At 48.8% G+C, this 24,534-nt stretch overlaps 1 protein-coding gene across 2 annotated transcripts in view; it reads left to right on the forward strand.

Moving 5' to 3' along the window:
• The window catches only part of USP13 (ubiquitin specific peptidase 13), a 138,875-nt gene that overhangs the window by 102,764 nt on the left and 11,577 nt on the right, over positions 1 to 24,534 (forward strand). The window contains exons 12-19 of one of the 2 annotated variants that reach the window (XM_075556079.1): positions 393 to 546; positions 4,223 to 4,397; positions 8,189 to 8,277; positions 10,961 to 11,083; positions 13,273 to 13,299; positions 14,501 to 14,644; positions 16,308 to 16,474; positions 19,336 to 19,489. In XM_075556079.1, coding sequence (XP_075412194.1) covers positions 393 to 546; positions 4,223 to 4,397; positions 8,189 to 8,277; positions 10,961 to 11,083; positions 13,273 to 13,299; positions 14,501 to 14,644; positions 16,308 to 16,474; positions 19,336 to 19,489 — 1,033 coding nt within the window. The remainder of the gene's footprint in view (positions 1 to 392; positions 547 to 4,222; positions 4,398 to 8,188; positions 8,278 to 10,960; positions 11,084 to 13,272; positions 13,300 to 14,500; positions 14,645 to 16,307; positions 16,475 to 19,335; positions 19,490 to 24,534) is intronic. The other variant, XM_075556080.1, reaches the window with a different exon arrangement.

Here is a 24,534-nt window from a genome sequence, read left to right on the forward strand (position 1 = left end):
ATGGGATGATCCGAGTGCATTTATTTATTTAATCACCACCCTGCCTTCCGTTCCCAGAGCAGGCCCGCGTTTTCTCCCCCTTCCTCTGTTTCATCTGGTTGCTCCTCTTCCTCCCCCTCCTTCGTTCTAATTCCACTATGTCCGTCCTCCCCGTTTGGTTTCTGAGGCCTGCACAAAGATGAACGATAGATGATTTGCCCCTTCCCCTATTCCGGGACTGCACTAAAAGGTCGGTGTTTTGCTGTGAACATATTCTGATGAACTGACTTGCCCTGAGGATGTTTGTATTATGGCCAGGCCTTTGCATTGCCTTTGTATTTGATTTCATGCGAGTTTTTATTCACAGCTTATTATTTAGAAACTTACTAACCCAAAAATACTCCAACCTTTAGCGGAACCGCATCGGCTCAGAAAATCCAAGTGATGTTTTCCGGTTCTTGGTGGAAGAACGTATTCAGTGCTGTCAGACCCGGAAAGTCCGCTACACGGAGAGGGTGGATTACCTGATGCAGTTACCGGTGGCCATGGAGGCAGCAACCAACAAAGGTAAACGCTGTCAGATGCCTCTTTCTGGGTGAAAGCGCGCGAAGCAGAGAGCACACGCTTGAGTGGAAGCATCAGTAGACGTATCCCAGGTGGTGTGTGGTCTGTCCCCCTCTGTTTATTTCCCCCTTCCTGTGGAGAGCGCCTGACTGCATCCAGGCTGTTAGTAGGGTACGGACAGAGGCTAGTCCAACGCCCATAAATCTGGTCACCCGCTTGGTTTGGAGCCAGCTTCATTGGGGGCAAACGGTTTGTAATATATTTGTGTATGTAGAAGATTCTTAGCAACATTGCCCATCCATTGGCTCATTTCCGAGGGAAATGATGGGCATTGCGTGTTCTAATGGAGACATTCAGCAGAGTCCTTCGCAACAGCGCAGCCCGGGGCACGGCGAGGACAGGGCTCTTCCTTTGTAGGAGTCTCTGGCGTTTGCAGGGGAGGAGGCAGGAATGCTGTGGCAGAGGGAGGCAGCCAGTGTGGCTCTGCCCAGGCAGGAGAGAGGGCGTGTTTCTTAGCATCACTATCCTGGGAGAGAAAAGGCAACGTGGCTGCCGCGCTGGTTTTCTCCGGAGGACTGGCCATTCGTGTAAATCTTGGGGGCCTCCAGGGGGGTCTTTTGCGCTCTTGCTTTGGGTAAGGGACACCATTGATGGTGCGAATTAGACCGTGGTAGTTAGAACGAGTTTTTAGCTGAAATGTAGCCCCCGGTGGAGCCAATGGTTAGCACTGTTGGCTGCTAACGGAAAGGTCAGAGGTGTGAGCCTGCCAGAGGCACTGGGGATCGGCTTTGGAAAAACCAGCCGTTGGACTCCCCCATCGAGCACCAGTGTACTCTGCCACACGGGGTCGCCATGAGCTGGAATCGACTTGGCAGCCATTGGTAAAGAGGCAATGATTTCTGTTTTGGAGAAGTAGGAATTGCACTGGTATAAATACAAATGGATTTTTACGTTGTCTATAAGCGCGTGAAGCAGTGGGCCAGCTCCCCAGTCTTTCACAGTAGGGCAGGCATGAAAGCGGAGCCTGTGCTGGATTTCTTTTCACAAGGAGGCTAAGTCACTCGCCGATCCTGACTTAGAGGTTCTGCCCCGTGTCTGATCTCCTGTCACCCACTCTGCACTTGATTTGTAGCAGCTGTTTTTCCAGGAAGGCGATTTATAATTCAGTTTCTGGCAGTGGACTGCTGGGAATGCCTGGTGGTCATTTACTAGACATTAGATTAGAGCAGTGTTTCTCAACCTTCCTAACTCCGTGACCCTTTAATCATGTGGTGGTGACCCCCAACCATAAAATTATTTTCGTTGCTACTTCATCACTATTCTTTTGCCACTGTTATGAATCAGAGGACCCCTGTGAAAGGGTTGTTTGACCCCCAAAGGGGTTGTGACCCACAGGTTGAGAACCACTAGATCAGAGCATCGGACACTGATCGTGGCCGGAGGATTGGTTTCAAAAACATATTCTGAGAATTCGGACACAAAAGGACAAATCGTGTTATGAGCCCAATGATATGACAGGTCTGAACACGGTAAATGTGTACAGAGCAGTTTATGAGGGGCTGCGAGGGGCTGGTGGGAGGGAGGGGCAGGAGGTACTGGCTAAGGTATCAGGATGAAAACATTTGGAAATGGGTGGGAGTGATTGTTAGACATGGTGAATGTGATTAATGTCACGGACTTGAATATGGGGAAATTATTGAGAGGCAAATGTTTCATTTATACATCACTATGTTTTTTTAAAGTCACATTTGGGTGTGTTTTGGAAAAGACATGAGGCCACCAACACCCTCCGTCCCTTCCCCTAAAACCAGACCCACTGCCATTTCCATCTGACTCATCGCGACTCTGCATAGGGTTTTCGAGACTGTAAATCTGTCCGGGAGCAGACGGCCTCATCTTCCTCCTGCGGAGCAGCTGGTGGATTTGAACCGTGGCCCTTGTGGTTACCAGCACAGCACTGAACCCGCAGCAGCACCTGCCCACCTTCATGTACACACAGGCGTTCTTACAAAACTGATCAGCTGGGAGTGGATTTTTGCGTAGCCCAAAAGAATTTCTCTTTACATGTTCATCAAAATGAATGTAAAAAATGGATTTGGAGACTATTTCTAGGAGCAATGTACATCCTTCGAGAGTTCCTGCTGCAGGCACTTCCCGTTCTCTGAGGGTTGAACTGTGTGGGCAGGGAGAGTGTGAAACGAGCAGGCCCCGTGCCTATCCGAGTAGAGTTACGCGCCCCTCGCCCCCTGCCCCAGCCACCCGTGCTCCCCCCCGCCCATCATCCCCCATGTGCCCCAAGTCCTGCAGTCGCTGAATTTTCAGAAGCAGAAATCGACCCCTTTCTTCCAGGGTGCCTCTGGGTAGACTTGAACTTCCAAACTTTCCATTAAGAGCTGAGCATACTACCTCTCTATCACCAAGGGACTGTGCGGTTGACTGCTCGGACATCCGAGGTGTTAGGGAGCCTCCCCAGGGGCCATATGGCCTTGCACTGTTGTGTATCGCATCCTTTCCGAAGATGGATGCTACCATGCGCATTGAGTCCTGCAAGTAAGCCAGACCTGCGGGTGTTGCTTACCTAGGAGATATGCACATTTTATCCTGGATTATGCTTATAGTACAAAAGGTTTTTGACTGCCCGGGTGGGGATGCTGAGTGATTCCGCCACCCCTCCACCCCTGTCGAAAAGGAGGCTGTAGGCCGAGCACCTGTGGGAACCGAGCACTTGTGGGAACTAGTGGGGTGCTGCATATCCAGCCCCTCTCAGTCCTTGTCCTCGGGCCACGACTTCTAGCGATCATTGATGGTAGACCCGAGTGAGGAGACATCTAACCCTGTGTCTGGATATTTTCATCTTCTGTGTTCCTTGTTATTTCACTTTAGAACAGCTCTCCATTAATAGGAATGCTTTGGGGAACTTTTAAATTTTAATGGATCTGAGCATCAGCAAGATTTGATCTCTTGGCATAATTTATTTAGCCATGGCCTGTGGGGCCATGGAAGCGGGTCGAGATGTGGACCGGGTTTAAGTCCAGCTTTGTTACGGATTGGGAGGCCTGGTGGCGCAGAGGAGGGCTCGTCACCAGAAGGCCAGCAATTAGAAATCACCAACTACTTCTCGGGGAGAAAGATGAGGCATTTTAAGAGTTACCATCTTGGAAATCCACCAAGGACGTTCCATACTCTTCTACAGGGTCTCTATGAGTCACAGTTGAATCGATAGCAAGGAATTTGGTTGGAGTTTTCGTTAGTGATTATTTTGACCAGAGCCTCAGTCTCTGTAGCCGGGCATTGCGGCGTCTGGAACGAGGTGAGCCCTTGGGTCGCTCTCAGCTGAAAGCTCTAAGGTGTGACGCTTAGCGGTTGGAAGGTGGTCTCTGAACTAAAGAAAGACTAGTTCATGTGCAATTAGGCCCCACCTGTGCGCATGCTCACAGCGCCCCCCTGCCCGTCTCACAGGCCAAGGCCAGAACTGGAGCGTGGTTCCAGGGCCCGCCAGCTCTGCTGCGAAGATGGCCGCAAGCCCAGCCTTTCATCGGGCGTGTGTGGTTCTGTGATGGGCAACCAGCACGCAGTCCGACCCAGCCGGGAAGCGCGCAGGGCCTTGTCCAAAGCCCCAGCTTTCCATTTCAAGAAGACCAGCGCTACAGTGAGCTTGTTCATGTACTCTTTTACGCAGATGAGCTGATCGCCTACGAATTGACGAGAAGGGAAGCAGAAGCAAACCGAAGGCCCTTGCCCGAGGTGGTCCGTGCCAAGATACCTTTCAGTGCCTGCCTTCAGGCCTTTTCGGAACCAGAGAATGTGGATGATTTCTGGAGCAGTGCCCTCCAAGCCAAGTCTGCGGGTGTGAAGTAAGTGTGTGTGTGTGTGTGTGTGTGTGTGTGTGTGTGTGTGTGTCCTAGCAGCTGGCGTGTGGTGAATGTGAGAGATGACTGGTCATTGAGTTGATTCTAACTCATAACAACCCTACGTAGGGTTTCTGAGCCTATAAATCTTTATGGGAGCAGAGAGCCTCAACTTTCTAACAAAGAGTAGCGAGTGGATTTGAACTGCTGGCCTTGCAGTTAGCAGTCCAGTGCTTACCAAACAGTGCCACGCGGGCCCCTTTAACACAGTCTGAGTGGCAGAAGTCGTTTCTGTAATCTTTGCCCATGGGTCGGCGCTTCTTCAGCTGTTTATCCTTTCTCTCTGGGCTTTAATCCTGAACCTGGGAGGTGGAACGGGAGCTGGCAGCCCATTGAACCCCAGCATCAGATGAGACTTAGTCCCTTGGCAAGCTCTCCTGTCCCTCGGAAGAGGGGCTGTGGGTGTGTGCTGCACAGGGTGTGACGAGCTCACTGGTCCGCATCTTCCTGGCTTGTGCCCTGCCAGGAGCACCTTCTCATCATCTGGCCTGTCTTTAAAATGCAGCTGGAAGGCAGTAGCTCTCTACTGACTGAGTCTGCAGCCCGTGGGCTAGCAGTCAGGAGACGTGGAGTCTTTGGCCTATGTGCTCTGGTCAGCTTATGTGCTATGCTCAGGATAGGGATTTAGCAAGACCTGTTCAGGAACATTCTTTCAGGTGTGTTAACAAATGCCCTAAGGGCCATACTGCTCTGCTGTAAGCCTCAACCCCAAGGTGTTTCGTTCAATCTCAGGCAGTCAGCAAACCCAGATCCCTGAATTAAGTGCCCTTAGGCTCCACTCACATGCCTGTAAGCATCAGCCTGAAGGCACTCAGCAAATCCAGCATCCCCTGGTAAGTGCCCAGAGACCCGCCCCCACTCTGCAAGCTGGCCTCTTGCCCAAAGGCACTCAGCTTGCCTTGCTTTGTGGGTTTGGAAATTCATCACTCTGTTCCATGTCTGCATCCTGATTCTCTTGCTGTTCCTCGGATGGACCCAGGAGACTCCCTGTGCAATAATCTTGGGTCCAGAGGACAGGCTCCTGGCTCTTGCTTGTAATGAGATCCCTCCTCCGGCTTTTCAGAGCACTCATTTTATACACAGCGGGAAGGCACTCCAGCAAGTCCTGTTTGCAGCTATTCACAGGTACATCTTATCCGTATCTTCTCTCACCATCTTACCAGATCCATGGAGGAAAACACTGTTTGGAGTTATAGACTTTGGCTAGGAGAGCCACATTAAATAATTGAATGCTCCTGCAATTAGCTCCTAATGATGTCTCAGCCAGAGTTTCATGATGCATTTTTAAGCACACGGCTTACATGAATTCCTTCTTATATTGTAAAAAAAAATGTCAATGCAATAAAACATTCCCTCTACCATCCTTCCACCCATGCCTCCTCCCTTCTCTTGGGGGACCATTCTTGTAAATCTGTGTGTCCATCTCAATCTTTTGGAATGGAGTTGCATCCTCGTGGTGCCTTATTGAATTTTCCAGCGTTTCAAGAAAAATCAAGTCTGATCACAGACATTTGTGTTAGGAACAAGCGTATGCATAATGTATGGCTTTGATGCGCTGAACCAAAGACCATGATGTGCCAGACCTGCAGTTAATGAATTCAGAGTATTAATTTTGAGATTGCTTTGACTATGCAGCAGTTACCGCATGTAGGATTTAATTGGGGCCCTTGTAGAGGTTATAAGATGAGGCACTGATGCTGGGCAGACGTGGGTGTCGTCAGACCCGCTGCCTGTCGGCTCCGTCAGTCACGGACGGACGGCAAGACCTGCGTTAAATGAGTGTGATTTCTCTCCTCCCAGCTCAGCCCAGCCCTGCCTTTACCTCATTTCTAGCTGACACCTCACCCAGAAACCCATCAGAGCGGCTGGAATGTCGGAGGGCTCCTGGGACACTATTCACGGAAGCCCCTGCTGACTTGGTTAAATTCACGGGTGTTTCCCAGAATTTGAGTTTGTTTGGTAAGAGAAGTCACAGAAGTAGCATTTTTACTCTGAAATGGCAGCTGAAAATAGTCTATCAGATGCTCTGTCTTGGTGTGTACCAAAGGATGGAAGAAAGAGCATGACTACCCCACCCCCGTCTTTAGAGAAACGGAGAACCTGGCTACATTGAACTGAGAATGCCATTCCTTATCGCTTCTCTGAATATGGAGTACATAACTCAAGGCCACACACTTCTGGAGCGCGAGCCAGGGTAATGCTCCATCGATTTCTTAGGCTGATGTCTCCGGAGAGCCTCCTTGTTGCTGCCGTCTGGGCCCTTCCACCATCCTTGTGAGGGAGATACGGAGAGCTTAAGTGACTTGCCCTGGGTGAAATTCAGCTCGATAACAGATGGAGTCAGTGTCTAAGACCTCATAGATTGTAGCTCCTTGATGACAAAAGTCTTCACAGTTTGTAGCCTGTGTCGTGGTTTCGCATCGTTTCATGGAAGTGGTCCAGCACTGGGAGGCATAAGCAATCAATCCGTGTTGCAGATGGGCAGGCGGAGCTGCAGGGAGGGCCACGGATGCTCCATCCGGGTCTGGACTCCTGAATGGCTCTTTCTCTGTCCCTGCATTGTCGCTCCTGTTCTACACCAGGGGGCAGCAGCAGCATTTGGTTCTGACTTCGGGGCAATGCAAACCAAAGAAAGGCTTCAAATTCTGAAAAGGGAGGCTTGGGGGAGAGGTACTCTAGAATCTTTTTTGTCTACAGCTCCATGTTTAAAATTTTTATTGTGGATGACATGGGGGTGGGGTGTTTATATTTCAGATAATCAATTTCATATTCAACAATTTAAATTGCGTATGAACCCCCAAATAGCTTGCCCTTGCCCGTCTTCCCTACTCTGGTTTCTCTTCTTCCTTTTGTGGTTTACTCTCTTCCCCTTCTCCCAAGGCAACACCTGTATTGCTTCATCTTTCCCTTGACACCGCCCCTGAACACCCCCATAACCATCAAAGTTACAGACCATTAAAAAAAAATCCATGCGCCCACCAAGCCCATATCTGAAACTCAGATAGAAATAGCCGTGCGAAATCAGGACGATGCTCTCACGGAGAGATGAGCCGGAGCGGGCCATGGCTTGGGTGTACAGGTGAGTAGTTGTGTGTACAATTCTGCTTTTCGAGACACTGACTACTGTACTCAGTTTAAAATTTAAGGCCCAGAATGACTTATTGTAGGCACTTCACTTCTCATGTCCCCTATGATCCATTGGACCCAGAGTATAGGGACCGCGGTGCTTTACAGAGTTCCTGGACTTTTTCATCAATCTTATTTTTAATGATAGGCCTCCTGACACTAGCTGTGTTGTCAAGTAAGGATTCTCGGGAGTCGAGGTGCGGGTGTTAGGAGCACGTGGAAGCTTTGTTCACACATTCCCATGGTGCCCATGTGCCCGCACACACCTAACTCCTAGCACGAGGTTTAGAAAAACACATGTTTATGGCTGAAAGGGACTTTTCTGAAATACAAAATACCACAACCAAGGGCAAACTCTGAAGGGGCCCCGCTGTCATTCGCAAGGGCAATAGTCGCCGGCACTAACCATTTTGGTTTGGTGAAAGCCTGGGAAGAGGCAGCGTGGTGAGAGTGGCCGGCGTGGCGGTTACGCCTGTGTGTGTGTGCCCTGTCTGGGAACCCCCTCCGAGGCACCGCCGGGTACGCCTCAGACTGTTTGTGATGCTTTGATGGATTGTATGCACAACTCTTGTTGCCGTGTTGCATTGATCTAATCCCCTTGTGTTTCCCAGGACATCTCGCTTTGCCTCATTCCCCGAATACTTGGTAGTGCAGATAAAGAAGTTCACTTTTGGTCTGGACTGGGTTCCCAAAAAATTTGGTAGGTATCTTGTGCATGTTTTTGCTTACACCACCACATTAGCCATTTCGAACACGTGACATGTGAAAGAGCCCTTGTGGCTGGTGCCAGACTCCATTCTGTTTCAGTGTTTTACTGTTAACCCCCTGCCCGTCCCTCTCTCTGGAATCAGAGTTTACAGGACACCAACCATCAAACCTATCACACACAAACCTTCCCTCCAGCAAGGCGCTTGGGAATGACTGGATTCGAGGAGTGAAAACGGGATCTTCAGAATATCCAAGAAGCACCACATTGCCAACTTCAGTGTGCACACAAAGTGGGGTTTGGGATGAAGTGCAGTCGATGATTCTGCAGATCGGGGAGCGGGTGGCGGCTGAAGTCCTGCGGTGAAGCTGGTGCTACAGGTCCCAGGAACACACGTCGAGTAGCAAGTAGTTGAAGCTACAGACGGCCCCTCGGTTATGAACGTCAGGTTACTGACAACTCCTACTCCATCTTCAAAGTTAGAGAAACCTGGTGTCTCTCTGAGATGACTGAACCAAGGCCTGAAACACCGAGAGAATGCCTCACATTTGGAACTCCCATAGGCTGTGAGGCATCATGGGAGCAGCTGGTGAGTTTGAGCAGCTGCCCTTTAGGGTAGCAGCTGACTGCTCCAACCACTGTATCACCAGGACTCCTTGAAGAAACCTACCTGCTGGAAACAGAGTGCTCAGCACCCCACCGTCACTTGCTACAGGTGCAGCTTTTAAACTGTCGCAAAGAACCTGTGCACCAGTATGGCTTGTCTCCCAGTTCTCAAAGACAGAGTTAGGAAGGGACCTTGTTGGTAACCTGGGGACTGCCTGGACTCTTCCCTGGGCATCTGAAATAGGCAGGCGTGACTGATCACACTCAAGTCACACACGTTTTAATAGAGACATAGGTGCAGCCAGGTTCATCACACAGTCAACAGAGGGTTATCATTTAGTCTTTATTAGGCTGCTTGCTAATTGGAAGGTCCTGGAGCATCCCCAGGGCTCGATTTTGCCGAAAATGCACAGGACCATCCTGGTGACCATCTAATGTGAACGGTGCCATCCGTTTCTCGGTGATGCGGAAGGCTGTCCAATTTTACTCGGTGTGGTTTCTCAAGCAGCTGCCTTAGACTGCTTGTAAGACAAGTTTTTATGTTTTTGAGTAGTGAGACAAATCTTGGATCTCCATACTGGTTACTTAAGTACTCCAGTGAAGGGGATAGGTTAAACAAAACAAAACCAATCGGCCTGAGTCATTTTCCAGAATTCTCTAGGCCTGGCAGTGTACAGAGTCTGTCTTGACTGCTGAAATGGTGCTGGGCTGTTATTGATTCTCCTCACTTCTCCTGGTGGAGAGCTTTGTGGGTGGGGAGGGCAGAGGTCAGGACACTGGTCACTCAGCTGTCCTCTGTGGGCTTAACAAGGTTCTGGGAGGGAAAATGGACTTGCTCTCCATGTGTTGAATCACTTAGTCTTACTTGTCTTTTGTCCTTGGGATTTCTGTAGAGGAACAAAAACTTGAATGAGTGCCCACTGACATGCCAACTTTAAAAGACTCTTAATGAACCTGAACTTTTCCCTTGAGGATAAATTGGGTTGATTTTGTTGGTCAGATAGATACTCTACTTGTTTTTGCTACTCACTGAGAAATGAAATTTTTTTTTAAACCAAGCTCTGTTCTTTGGGGGATGATTTTAAAATAGGATTAATGTACATGGCATCAGAACTGGATTTGGGGATTTTTTTCTGGTTCTGTTTGCTAGCCCAGAAGAGATATCCTGGATTCCTATTTGAGCGCATTTCCTTCTGCACTACAATAACTGAATAGGCGCAAGACTAAATCTTGACCGCTGTTCGACTGATACCATTTTGAATGTAATTCAGTCAATACAGTTAGCAACTGAACTGTGACTTTTTCTGATAAAAATGTACCCCAGAGACTTTAGTCATTTAAAACACACTATTTATTACCTTAGTTCAAATAATCACAAGACCCACTATGATATGAGGAAAGATTTAACCCAGGGGTTAGATACTCAAATGCCCCCAAAGGGAGAGGATACTGCAAGGGAAAGGGGGTCCAGGGAACTGGCTGCCATCTTGGTCTTTGTTGGACTGGAAAATCATTGCTCTAAGAATCAAAAAGGCACAGACATGATGCTCAGGAGAGTGGAGGCAATAGGGAGTGATGGGGTCTGTGTCCAAAGATCACAGAGAGCGCCCATTGTCAGGTGGAAGTTGAAGGTCAGCCCCAGGCACTTGTTACCTAAATAAGAATGTGCTACAGGTCTGTGTTATTTCCAAGTAGACAGAAAATTATTATTATTTTAACGGAGTCTTCTTATTGAAAAGGTGGAATTTACTACCAACAATTAAAAAAACATCCAAGAGAATATGTCTAGGCCACAGATGACCTTTGGGCTGCCTGTGTGACCTCTGGCACAACCCGTTTTTTGTTCCGTGTGCAGTCTTGCCACCCTGTGCACTGTTCCTCAGGCTCTCCATGAATATCGAACCAGTCATGATCGATTAGCCAGCCCAGGGATTTATTCCGGGGAACTGGAAAACTTCCCTGAGCTCCACGTTGCCACACGCATGCAAAGTTAGTGGTTGGTGCCGGTTGTAGACTAAGGCGGCGGTGGATTCCTGAGAGGCCAGTGAATGTAATGTCTCTTGTTTTGCAGATGTTTCTGTTGACATGCCAGACCTACTGGATGTCAACCATCTCCGAGCCAGGGGGTTACAGCCAGGAGAGGAGGAACTTCCAGACATCAGCCCCCCCATTGTCATTCCCGACGACTCAAAAGGTACCAGCTCCTGCCGCCAGGGTGGGCGCTGCCCTCCCACTCTCCTCTGCTGACAGTCATTTCCTGATGATGACGACGGCCTCTCGTCAGACACCCCTGGGCTGTCCTCCCCTCGTGCAGCCTCCATAGGCCCACAGATGAGGCAGGGCCGAGGCTGGAGACTTAAGTAGACATTGGAGCACGTCTAGGCTACTTCTCCCCGTCCTTTTCACGTCCTCCAAACAGGGCTGCGGGGAAAGAGGAGGCGTTCTACTCCTGTAGAGAGTTACAGTCTCGGAAATCCACAGAGGCAGTGCCACCCTGTCCTGTAGGCGTGCTCTGAGTCTGCAGGCACGCAGTGGCAGTGAGTTTTTGCTGCAAATAGGCCTGTAGGGGGAGGAGGATGGGGATGCAGGAGGACCGGGAGCATTCCTCTGCGCACCTTTGGACAACCAGCAAGGGAACTTCAACAGCACGTGCTGAACAATGGGCTCAAGCAGAGTGACAATTGGGGGGGATGGTGCAGGACCAGGCAGTGTCACCTGTGTGTCAGAATCGACTTGATGAGACCTTACAACAGCACACACGCTGTTGTGAATGGTTGACGACATCTCACCTGCCCGGCCTCGTCGCTGCTTCGTAACAAGGCGGGGTTTGAAATTTTCTTCCACTCTGTGAATGCTAACTTGCATAGTCCTCAGACTATTTAACTAGGTAAGCAGTGGTCCGACTGCTCGTGTAGGTTCTGATTGATAGTGACCCAAGAGGGCGGAGGAGAACTGCCCTGTAGCTTTCCCAAGGCTGCACATCCTGACCGAGCCCAGAGCCACATCTTTCCCTGGCAAGTGACTGATGGATTCAAACTGCCTCCCTTCTGCTTAGCACCGAAGGACTTTAACTCATCGGGGGTCCTTGGCTGAAGGACCCAACCAGAAAAATTAAACCCATTACATCAAGTTGATTCCAATTCACAGCAACGCTATATGGTAGGATAGAACTTTTCTTAGTTTCCGAGACTGTAAGTATTCACCGGAGCAGACAGCCTCATCTTTCTGCCACAGAGTGGCTTGTGGGTGTGAACCACAGACCTTGCAGTTAGCAGTCCAACACTAGGATTCCTTCATTCAAGAACCAAATTGGAAACCCACTACGATGACTGAAGTCGATTCTGACCCCCTAGTGACGCTCTAGTTTCTGAGGCTGTAAGTCTTCCTTAGAGCAGAAAGCCCTGTCTTTCTCTTGTGGGATGACTGGTGGGTTTGAACTGCTGACCTTGTTCTTACCAGCTCAGTGTGTGACTCGTTATGCCACCAGGGCTCCTTGGGTCAAGCATCATGTTAGAAAAATCTGTTTAATTATTAGCTCATTTGCTGTTTTTTAACAGTTGTATTGGCATATTATTCACATATTATACAATTCAGTAGTTCAGTGTATTAAGAAGATGTGTCCATTCATCCACACAATCAATTTTAGAGTACTTTCTTCTTATCCTCATTGCAGTTTAGCTCAGTTATTCTGGTAAGCATTGGTTCCATCTGTGGCTTAGTTGTTTGCTCAGTTGTCTATTGCTCTCCTTAATGAGTTAAATAGGTACATTAGCTAATAATGATAGAACATTCTAGGCCTTGCCACCAAAGGTTTCCTTCAGTGGAGCGCAGAATATTATTGATGACGACATCACGGTACAAGAGAAGAGAAAGGTGGGCCCAAAGGAGCAATGTAGGATTCAAGGCAGGCGTCTCTGCTGCATTCCTTGAAGTCTAATCGTAAACTGTGGTCTACAGATGGATGTGAGGCATTCTGGGTTTTGTAGTCCAGGTGGTTCATGAAAGGGGTCAGAGACGGAAGAGATCAACATGAGCGTCAGGGAACAAAAATTACAAGATGATTGATGAGTACTGTCCCTGCTATCTCCCCAGTGGCCCAAACAGAATTCTCGGCTTGTAATTATACAAACTTCTCAAACAGGGAGAAGTAGTTCCTTCATTCAGATGATGACCAGAACATCCTCTGGTATCTGGTCTAAGGGCTGAAAGTGTCCATCGCCATCACGTACTGTTCGGCAGGTTGAGGCTCTCTCTGTAGGGGGGCGAGTGGTTGAAAGCAGTCGGAAGGCCCCAGGGGTCTGGGAGTTTGGGAATCGATTGGCTTTTTCTAAAACTCTCTGACATGGTTTGGCTTCATTTTGTGTCCTCTCTCTTAATTTCCAGATCGCCTGATGAACCAGCTGATAGACCGTATGTCTCCGTGACCATCTTTCTCAGTGTCCTACAGTTGTGACTGTCTGACCTATTTGACTGGGGTGTCCAGCACAGGGGTGTTTCTCTGTGCTCTCCCCTTGACACCCCGCCCCCGCCCCAGAGCAGTTCTTTGCTTGCGAATTGAGCTAGTAGTAATGCTGAACTAGTGACATGGTGATGATGTATGAGGGGACTTCAAAAAATGTGTGGAAAAATACCACTATATGTTCATTAGATTTTTCCATGAATGTTTTAGAGCTCTCTCACATGTAGCTCTGCAGGGTTTTATGGTCATTAGCCGGAGAGCCAACTCAGCCCTGCTTTGGAATCCTGGCTTTGTTGCTAATAATTATTCTTCAGTTCTTCTACCTCTTGCCATCTTTCAGGCAAGGTAATTTTTAGTAGATTAGAGACCTTGAGACTCAGAAAACACAAGGGATGCATTGTGTGCTCCTGTGTTCTGTCTCCCCTTTGGTACAATTTGAGAGTTGTGTGTGTGTGCACATAAGCTTATGGGTGCACGTAGATATACATAAGCTTATATGGGTGCACATAGATACACGTATACACACATCCATCTGTATCAATCTGAATAAGCTATTAAGAGTAAGCAGAATCCTCCTGCTCTGAGCCTGGGGTTTGCCAAGCCATCTCTCTGAATAGCTTTGGTTTCCTGGATTCAATGAAGGAGCATATCCTTTCCTTCTACACTTAACATCTGGGCTCCGTATTTCCCACGGCTGATTGTTCGATAATGGTGCCAGATGTGTCCAAAGGCGTCCTGGAGCTTCCTGTGAGCAGACTCTGGGGCTGGGAGATACGGCTTTATCGCTCCATTTCAGCCATCGGAGAGGCTGAGCAGAGAGGTCTGGAGAATGATTAGGGAGATGAAGTTCTGAAATACACCCCATGTCCCAGACGAAATCAGGCACTTGCCTTTGAGTTCTTGGATTGTTGAAGCGACCATCTTGCTTTCATTATTGAGATCAAACGCCTAAGCTCAACTCAAATAGCTTAATATTGAGATGGCAGAAAGCAAACCCCAATGAAGGAAAACCAACACTCCCACGTCCAACAAAATATCCCCCTTTGTGAGCGATTTAGCCTCAGGTGGTGGTGGTGGTGGTGAAGGGGATCCGAGACAAGGCGCAACGGGGCCTCTGTCACAGGAGGACCTTGTCTTGTGCTCGCTCCGCAGCGTCGGACATCGATGAGTCAGCAGTGATGCAGCTCGCTGAGATGGGCTTCCCTCTGGAGGCCTGTCGGAAGGCCGTGTACTTTACCGGAAACATGGGGGCGGAGGTGGCCTTCAACTGGATCATTGTTCATATGGAAGAGTCAGGTAGGTGGTTGGGAAATAGAGTCTGCGTGACCTTCAGTAATGCTAAGCCTTGGTTCTGCCACGCCCTCTGTGGGTGTGCCCCCCCAAAGTCCATGATCAACTGCAATGGAGGTCTCCGCTGGGGTAACCAACTGAACTCACAATCTCCATCTTTCTTCTCTCTCTCTGTGAAAATAATAGATTTTTTGAGATACTGTTCACTTTTTAAAAATGTACAGTTCAATCGATCACAGTGATCGACATAGAACTGCCTCCCAGGGGGATGAACCATAGAAAAGTGGGTGGAGATAGCAGTCAGTGTAAGACATGAAAAAAATAATAATTTATAAATTATCAAGGGTTCATGAGAGAGGGAGGGTGGTGGTGGTAGTGGTGGGGTGTGGGTGATGAGCTGATACCAAGGGCTCAAGTAGAAAGAAAATGATGATGGCAGCATATGTACAAATGTGCTTGACCCAATGGATGAATGGATGGATTGTGATAAGAGCTATAAGAGCCCCCCAAAATGATTTTTAAAATATTAAAAAAATAAAATGTACAGTTCACTGCAGTCAGAGTTCAACAACCATGATAACTACTGAACTTTACATTTCAGCTCCTTCAACAGAAACCCCGTGCCCATTAATATCTCATCCCTTCCTTCCACAGCTCCTGGCAAACTCTAGTCTATTTTCTGCCTCTGTGGAATTGACCAGTGTGGACATTTTGTATCAATGGGATCATAGGATAGATGGTCTCTGGTGTCTGACTTCTTATATTTAGCAGCATATTTCCAAGTTATATCCATGCTGTAGCATGTGCCAGATTTCTTTCCTTCCCATTGATGAATAATATACCATTTTATCAATCCATTCCTCAGTTAATGAACATGTGGGTTTTTCCCACTTTTTGGCTATCAAGAATAATGTGGTTGGCTGGACATGGATTTTTATTTCTTCTGGGTATTGGTTGGTAAGGGTAAGCGTTAATCCAACACTGAAAATGTGATGGTTGATCCAGCTCTCATATTCCTGTTTCTGTGTTATCATTCTAACCGTCTCCACATCATACGTATTCTCTCTTTATCTCTGACTGTAACCACCGGGACCTGGATCAGTGTTCACAAGGTAGAAGGAACCAAACCTTCCTTCAGCTTACCAAATAACAGATGGCAGCTTCAAGTGTGGGGAGTTCAAATGACACCCATTCTTCTAACCTGCTTGCCCTAGATTGAGGGCTGTGTCCCACTGTCCCTTTGGGATAGTGGCCACAAACTTGGGGCTCACACAGCACCTTTACTTTCTCTCCTGTTGACTCCCACTATCCCCCTGGGTTCTAAAAAATTGTCTTGCAGTGAATCCTCAGGGAATATACCACAACCAGCACTACAGATTTATTAGCTTAAAAAGTGCACGATGGCAAGGCTTCGGCTTACATACTTTGGACATATTGTCAGGAGAGACCAGTCACTGGAGAAGGACATCACCTTTGGTTAAGTGGCGGGGCAGCCAAAAGAGGAAGGACCTCAATATGGAGATGGATTGACGTGGTGGCTGCAACATTAATGCCAGTACCCAACTGTTTTGATTACTGTAACTGTAGGTAGCTTTCCTTCCGAGCTCCACACATTGTTGTATGTCCAAGACCTCAAATAAAAAGGCCCGGGTCTGATTGTTTTCCCTAGATTTTGCGGAACCGCTGACCATACCTGGCTATGGAGGAGCAGCTTCTGTGGGAGCCTCAGCTTTTGGTGCTACTGGTTTGGATAACCAGCCTCCAGAGGAAATTGTAGCCATCATCACCTCCATGGGGTTCCAGAGAAATCAAGCTATCCAGGCACTTCGAGCCACGGTGAGCCTGGGAGAATGTATGTGGCTCTGTATACCTGTATGTACTGCCTTCCTCCGTTTGGGGTAGTTTGTATTTGTAACTGTAGCAATGGGGATTTTGCGATGCCCTTTGATCATTTTGAAGCATGTTTGTTTGACGATACCCCACTTTGTCTCACCAAGGTGTATCCACGTTTAGTATCCAAGAAACTAAAAAAAGAGTGTTTAAGGGAATCAGTACTGAGGATTTCAGAATAGAAGATCATCCGGCTGGGACTCAAGCTGGTGTTGCTGTTAGATGTGTCACGTTGGTTCCGACTCGTAGGGACCTCGTGCACAGCAGAACAGAACACCGCCGGGCCCTGCACCCTCCTCACCATTTGGTATCTTTGATCCCATTGTTGCAGCCACTATGCCAATCCATCTTGTCGAGGGGCCTTCCTCTTTTTCACTGGTCCTCAGCTTTACCACACCTGAAATTCCTTTTCCAGGGACCCCGTGTCCAAAGGACGCGAGGCAAAGTCTCACCATCCTTGCTTCTAAGGAACATTCTGGCTTGACATCTTCCAAGACAGATTTGTTGGTTCTTTTCGCAGCCCATGGTACTTTCAGAACTCTCTGCCAGCACTGTAGTTCACATGCATCGATTCATCTTCAGTCTTCCTTCAGTGGCCAATGTCCACGTGCATACAAAGCAATCGAAAATACCATGGCTTAGTCAGGAGCACCTTGGTCCTCCAAGTCTCAGTCATACTGTTATTATCCTATCACAGAGAGCATTATACTTCAAGAGAGATCTTGACCTGTCCTTTCTGATGGTGAATGGGACACCATTCCTCTGGGAGTTGTCCTTCCCAGGATAGGAACCCGTATAACTTTCTGACTAGGTTAAAAATGACCAACACCAGTCCATTTCAGCTCCTACTGCCTAGGGTATCGATCCTGATGCATTCCATTTTCTTTTTGATGACTTCCAGTTTTTCTAGAGTCATATGTCATACATTCCAAGTTCCAATTATTAATAGATGTTTACAGCTATTTCTTCTCAGTTTGAGTTCTGCCCCAACAGCAAAGGAAGGTTCCGGAGACTTTGCTCCGTCCATGTCATGATGGTCACCTCTGCTTTGATGGCAGCTCTTCCTCGTTCGTGTTCTGAGAACCTTCCGACCAGAGAGGCTCCACCTAGCACTCTCTCTCTGGTACTGTTCTGCTCCTCCTCAGGAGGGTTTAGTATCTGACAATATTTACTTCCGTCCACAAGGTTTTCAGTGGCTGATTCCCATGGAGTAGACAGCCTATCCTTCTTCTTAGACTCTTCTTAGTCTGGAAGCTCTGCTGAAACCTGTCCACTTTGGGTGACTCTGCTGCTATTTGAAGTATCGGTGACATAGCTTCCACCATCGCGGCAACACACAAGCCACCAGAGTGTGACCAACTGACGGACAAACGGTGGCGGGACAGGATAACCAAACAGACTGTCCAACTCTGTATCATTTTAGGTGTTAGGAAGGGCTCTACAGATTCGACTTGGAACTTGTTTGGTAGTGGCCTTAAAACAAAGACAGGTGTGTGAGGTTCAGTGTTCTTTAAGAGCAGGGTGAAGTGCTGCTCAGCAGCCCTCACAGGGAAGACTGCGTGGCTCACAGGGATTCTCTGCAGAGAGAAGTGCTTCTGGTAGTTGGCTGCTGTTGATGGACCCTGACTCATTGTGACGTGAGGCTCAAGCGAAGGAAATGCTGTCCGGTTCTGCACCGGCCCCATGATCACTTGTGCATCAGGCTTTTGTGATCCATCGGGTTTTTCATCACCTGGTTTTTTAGAAGTGGATTACCAGACCTTGCTGCCTAGTCAGCCAGGGTCTGGAAGCCCCACGGAAAGCTATGCAGCCTCCTAGCTTTGTGGAGCACCACTCAGAGATGGATGGGTGGAAGCTGTACATGAGGTGCATTTATGTGCCAGGAGAGGAGACTGTGAGACTGACACGTGGATGGAAGTCATCTTCTTGCGGCACAAATATACATGAGAAATTCATTTTTTTAACCCATCCTTTCTCAGCGCGGTCCTAATCCAATGTCCAGTGTAGGTCAGCATCCCTTCTCGCCTGTCCTGGGGTCACCTGCTCGGCTTCTGTGCGGAGGTCCAAGTGGCTCATGCCTGGCTGCTGGTGGCCCTGTGTCTGGAGCCTTGACGACCCATTAAGATGCTCAGATGAGCTCAAACACCGCTTGATTCACCCAGGGCTCTTTCTAGGACCCGGTGTACTTTATTCGCTGACGATCCACGGGCAGTTCTGACTGGGTCTCAGCAGATTGTTTACCCAAGAAGCCACAGCTGGGCTGTGTTCGTGGTTAATTGGCTTGAATCGCATGGAGTTCGGTTTACCTAACTGGAGTAGACGCCAGGAATCCCAGCATCCATCTTAGCCAGAAGGCACTCACCGGCCGTGCCTCCACCGTGTGGGGAGAGGAGGCTCCCACCGCGACCACCCTCCGTGCTGCTGGCTTACCTGCAGAACGTGGCGCCATGGGGCGTGGAGTGTGGCCCATGGGGAAGGCTGCACAGAGATTCTTCTGCTTTCTGTGTGCTGCTGTGATCGGTATCTGCTCATAGCAATGCTGAAATGCTGAGTGGGATTGATGTGGCCTTTGGGAGGCTGCTTGGGGCATTTTCCCAGTGAGTCCAACTACAGACCTCGGGCTGGACTTGCAGGGTGTCAAGCGAATCTGCGTTTCATCCACTGAGCCAGAGTATCTGACTCAGGGCACTTAAAACCTGGTGAGGACAGGCCTCCTGCCGTATCTGCTCCAACGTCTGGCTCCCATAGCCGGGGACTGTGCGGCCCGGGGACTGTGCATCCATCATAAGCATGTTTTATTTCATTAGAATCATAATCTGGAGAGAGCCCTGGATTGGATCTTCAGCCACCCCGAGTTTGACGAGGACGGCGACTTTGTGATTGAGATGGAGAATAACGCCAATGCAAACATTATTTCTGAGGCTAAGCCGGAAGGCCCCCGAGTCAAGGATGGATCTGGAAGTAAGTGTCTGCGCCCCGCTTGACTGAGCACCTCAGCGCTGCCCTCGGCTCACGCCCTGGCCCCCCCATCCCCACCAGCATGTCCCCCAGTGAGCACAGGGCCCGTCTCATCCGAAAGGCTGCACTGGCCCTTTGCACAGGTCACTGATCCTAGGGAGATGGACAGGCCGCCAAGGAGGCTGGGACTCTTGTTTGTTCCGCGGCAGTGACATGCCCGCCTGGCTTGTAGACAGTTTCGGTCTGAAAGAACATTTATTTTTCCTGGTGGCATTTTTGGGAGGGAGGAGGGACAAAACTGAAATGCGGACATACATCCTTCGCTGGTGCCATGGGATCCTTTGCCAGGGCTGATGGTTTCCCGGAGGGCTGTCTCAGATGGCAGGGAGCAGGAGCACAGGCCAACTTCCTGCTTTCTGACAGCAAGCACTTACATGAGGAACCTTCAGAAAGTTCCAGAAAGAGTGGAATTTAAAAGATAGCGGACACTCCCCATTAACTTATGGGACCTTCCCGCCTCCCCTGTGTAGTCTTCCAGGCACTCACTGATCATGCCCACCGCAACCCATGATGTGGGCACGTGTTTACCGGGGAGAGTGGAGGCGGAGAGCCACACAGCTCAGAGAGCCAAGATTCAGCTCATGTTCTTGAGCCTTGGGCCCCAAGCTGCTCATGCTGCTGCCTGCAGGGGAATGTCTAGAGGTTTCAGCTGGCCTTCCGCACCTTTGCAGGCAGATTCCCGGCCCCCTTGGTCTCTCAGTAGTCTTGCTCCGGTGCCGTTCCCCAGCCCCACATTTGAGGTGCCCACCATCACTGACCCCCGTCACTCACCTCCAGGCTGTGGTTCGCCTGTTTGTCAAACGCCCTCTCTCCTGTCAGTGCATGTGAAAATCCTCACCATCATCTAAGACGTCACAGAACCCGTGGTCAGATCTAACCCCACCTCACAGGCTCATGAGGACGATGCCAGCCAGCATTGACAGTACGTCTGTCGGTGCCAGATTGGATCTTGGCCATGACCCTGTGAGGGAGATGCCGTAATTATCCGTGTTTACAGATGAGGGAAACTTCAGTAGCTAGAGGTACTAGCTGAGTGCGGAGAGCCAGTATCCCCAGTCCGGGCCTGCCGCCATGCTCTCTGTAGCAGGCTTGTCTCTCTGTGACTGGGGCTGCCACTTCTTTATGTAAATAGCTGTGTCCCCCCTGGGTGGGGCAGGTGTGAAAGACAGCGGCCACTTGATTTGTATACAACTCGTGGTGTCTAGCATTCCATCTGACTGAATTGAATCAGCGGCGTGCGCTGCCCACAGCTGGAGAAAGAGAGTCTTTTCTTCCTTTTTTTTTTCAATATAAAATTGGGATTTCTCTTTGATAAGAATTGTATGAGCCCCAATAAATTGTTTTTAAAAAAATTGGGATTTCTGTCATTGGTGCAGTTGTAGTCGAACTCAGTTGAAAAAAAATTAGAATAATAAGATGTAGTGCGACCAACCTCCGTATTTACCTCAGAACTCTTCAATTACTTTTGGACAACATTCTCTGAAATCTTAAAAGCTGTAATGGACGCGCTACTCAATAATGCAGGAGCAGACTTTACTATGAGCGTATGTGCATGGGTTCACAGTAGTGGACTTTTCGCTGTGATGAGCTCTTCTCACCAAAGGAACAGACCACAAGAGGGAGCCAGTGTTAAACTGCAGAGGCATCTGACTGCTGCCCAGAGAGCCCCCTGATCGCTGTGGGTTCTAGCAGAGCTTGGGGCTCATTTGCAGAGAGTGGCCACCTCTTTTCTTGAGTGGGGCTTACTGATCCCAGGAAAAGCTGCCCAGGTGCCCTTTATGAGTTGAACTCTGTGCCCTCAGTACTCAGGCTTCCAAACAGAGAGGAGCTGGGGAAACACGGGGTAGGAGGCACTAGTACAAATCACCTATAGAGTGTGCAGACCGTGAGGGCAGGAATAGGTGGGCAAGTAAATTAATAAAAACAAAAAACATACGGCACGCTCACTCACCAAATGCACTTCCAGTTTCATTTCCCAGAAGACCACCTATTTGCTGAACTGCTCTCCCGGCACTCTTAGGGGTGTGCACTATTCCTGGCCCGTAGTAGGTGCTCCACATGTGATCGTTGGTGAAAGGAGAGTACCCCGTGCCGGTCAATACAACCATTACCCGAATCAATGTGGGAAAGATGGACGGTGAGGAGGGAAGAACCGAGAGGCACTGGTGCCTGTGATTTATGCTGTTGGCCGGGGGTATTGCACAGACCCGAAGAATGGACAAATCTGTCGTCCGAGAAGTACATCGAGGATGCTCCTGAGAAACAAGAGACTTGGTTTCATATTTTGGACACGATATCAGAAAGGGATCACTCTCTGGAGAAGGCCATCATGCTTGGCAAAATAGAAGATTAGTGACAAAGAGGAAGACCCTCCGTGAGCTGGATTGACACGGTGGCTGCTACGATGGGCTCAAACACAGCAGTGACTGAGGAGGCACAGCGCTGGGCTTGGTGGCGCTCTGCTGTACACAGGCCTGTTATGAGTCAGAGCCGGCTCAATGGCACCAACAGAGACAGTTATTTAAATAAGAGATGGTTACCGAATGAGTTTCAAACCATATAGTTATTTTCACTTTCAGAAGATGGCAGCAGTGTTCTTAAAATAATAAATGTCATAAAGGATGACTTTAGTTCACAGACGTACAAGTGCCTCTTCTGATTCCTATGCAGGCAATGAATACTTGCTTTATATTTAAGTGGGTCCCTCCCCTTATTTTACTTTTATTAAACATTATGCTTTGATAGATGCTCTAGGGTCTTTATTCATTTTTTTGTAGGTTGATTAAAGAAGTGAAGTTTTAGACGAAAAAGTGCAAGGAGTTAGGGTTTTAATACAGATTGCTCCATCACCTTCCTTCTGAAGTACAGCCTGCATCACAGATCAGCCCCACTGACCATGCGGTGTCCCCAATTCCTCTATAGTCTAGCAGTATCTGTAGGCTGAGCTCTTGGCATTTTCTTATTGCCCACTTTCTCTGTCAGTTGCTTCCTTAGGGCCTGTGGTCCGTTTCATATGCTTTATTGAGGTTTTTCAGTTTAAAAAATCAATTTCCATAAACGTTTCATCTATTGTAGAGTAGGTTAGGAATGCTTGGTCGCTATCCTATGTGTTGGGATGTTAACTTCAAGGCCAGCAGTTCCAAACCACAAGCCACTCTGTGGGAGGTTTTCTGTAAGGAGTTCCGGTCTCAGAACCCCCCAGGTGCAGTGACTGCTACCTTGTCCTAGAGCAGCGGTTCTCAACCTTCCTAATGCCACAAGCCTTTCATACAGTTCCTCATGTGGTCGTGACCTCCAACCATAACATTATTTTCGTTGCTACTTCATCACTGTCATTTTGCTTCTGTTAGGAATCGGGCGACCCCTGTAAAAGGGTCGTTCAACCCCCAAAGGGTCGCGACCCACAGGCTGAGAACTGCTGCCCTATAGGGTCACTATGCGTTGGAATAGACTCTGTGCCAGTGAGTTTATTTTCCGCAATATTGATTTTTTTCTCGCTCAATAAATGTTTTGATTTTCCTTTGATTTTCCTTTGCTGCCTCGGCCCTGAATTGTATCCCAGCCAGAGAGTGGTGGGGCCATCTAAGTCCTAGTGCTTCTTGACCCAGGCCTCCATCTCTTCTCACTGGATGTACTCCTTGGTTCTTCTTTGGGCCTGGCACCAGACCAGGACCTTTTTCCAATTGCTTTTGAGTGGATTCAACCGCCCTCTGTGCCGTAGCAAACCTGTGTTCCCCAGAGTTCAACTCAGCTGATTTTTAGAAGAAGATCACCAGGCCTTTCTTCTGAGGCATGTTTGGGGGAGCTCAAGCTGCTGACCGCTAGCAGCTAAGTGTAGGACTTCCCCACCCAGGGACGAGTTTCGCATGAACCCACTGCTCTTGAGTTCTGCTCAGGGACCCTGGAGGGCGGAGCAGAGCCGCCTCACGGTGTTTCCAAGGCTGTCATCTCTCTGGACATCTCTCAGCCTGCCACATCTCTCCCCTCCGGAAGGCGGGTAGATTCGAATGGCCGATGTTTCGGCTGGCAGCTGAGCACTTAACCACGGTGCCACCAGCGTGCCTGCAGCCCAGGGCTCTCCGAACTGGTTCCTTCCGCTAGGGCCACCACTAAGAAGTTCCATTTCTTTCCCAGCTAGACTGAGTCAGAATCTGCATTTTATCAACATCCCAGGGTACCGAAGGATCACCTCCAGATCTTGTTAAAATGAAGATGAATTCAGTGTATCTGGTGGGGAAATGGGATTCTCAGCAGGGGGTCACACCGAAATGAACTGGTTGGAAACGCTGCTTAAACACTACCACCAGGGAACAATTGCCGAATGAAGTAGAGTGGCTGTGGGATGTTAGCTACACCGTGCTCACACGGAAAACAGTAAGACAGCAGCTCCTTAAACAGGAAACCGTGGCTATTACAAAGGTCAAGGATTGAAGGTTTTTCCTTTAGAAAATAAGGTTAATTAAAAACCACGATGAACTCGTATGAGGAACTAATGTCGTCACATGAAACTTTTCTTACTTAAATGGTATCTGACTTGCTCAAAGGCGACGCGGTGGTGCGGTCGGGTAAGCGTTGACTTTGCTAAACCGAAAGTCGACAGTTCAACCCTCAGCTGCTCTGTGGGAAAGAGATGAGACCCACTGCGCCCATAAAGCTTTAGAGCAGGGCTCGTCAGACTTTTTAAAGAGGGGGCCAGTTCACTGTCCCTCAGATCTGTTGGAGGGCCAGATTATAGTTTAAAAAAAAAACTATGAACAAATTCCTATGCACACTGCACGTATCTTATTTTGAAGTAAAAAACAAATGGGGCAAAAACACCTGGCGAGCCAGATAAATGTCCTTGGTGGGCCTCATGTGGCCCGTGGGCCTTTAGTTTGAGGACCCCTGCTTTAGAGCCTCTGAAACCCAGTGTCAATTACTGAGAGTCGGAATTGACTTGACAGCAGTGGGTAATTTGCTAAAAGTTGAGTCCTTGGGTGGCTCCTGAC

The sequence above is a fragment of the Tenrec ecaudatus genome, chromosome 8 (genome assembly GCF_050624435.1).
Source record: "Tenrec ecaudatus isolate mTenEca1 chromosome 8, mTenEca1.hap1, whole genome shotgun sequence".
Taxonomy (NCBI): Eukaryota; Metazoa; Chordata; class Mammalia; order Afrosoricida; family Tenrecidae; genus Tenrec; species Tenrec ecaudatus.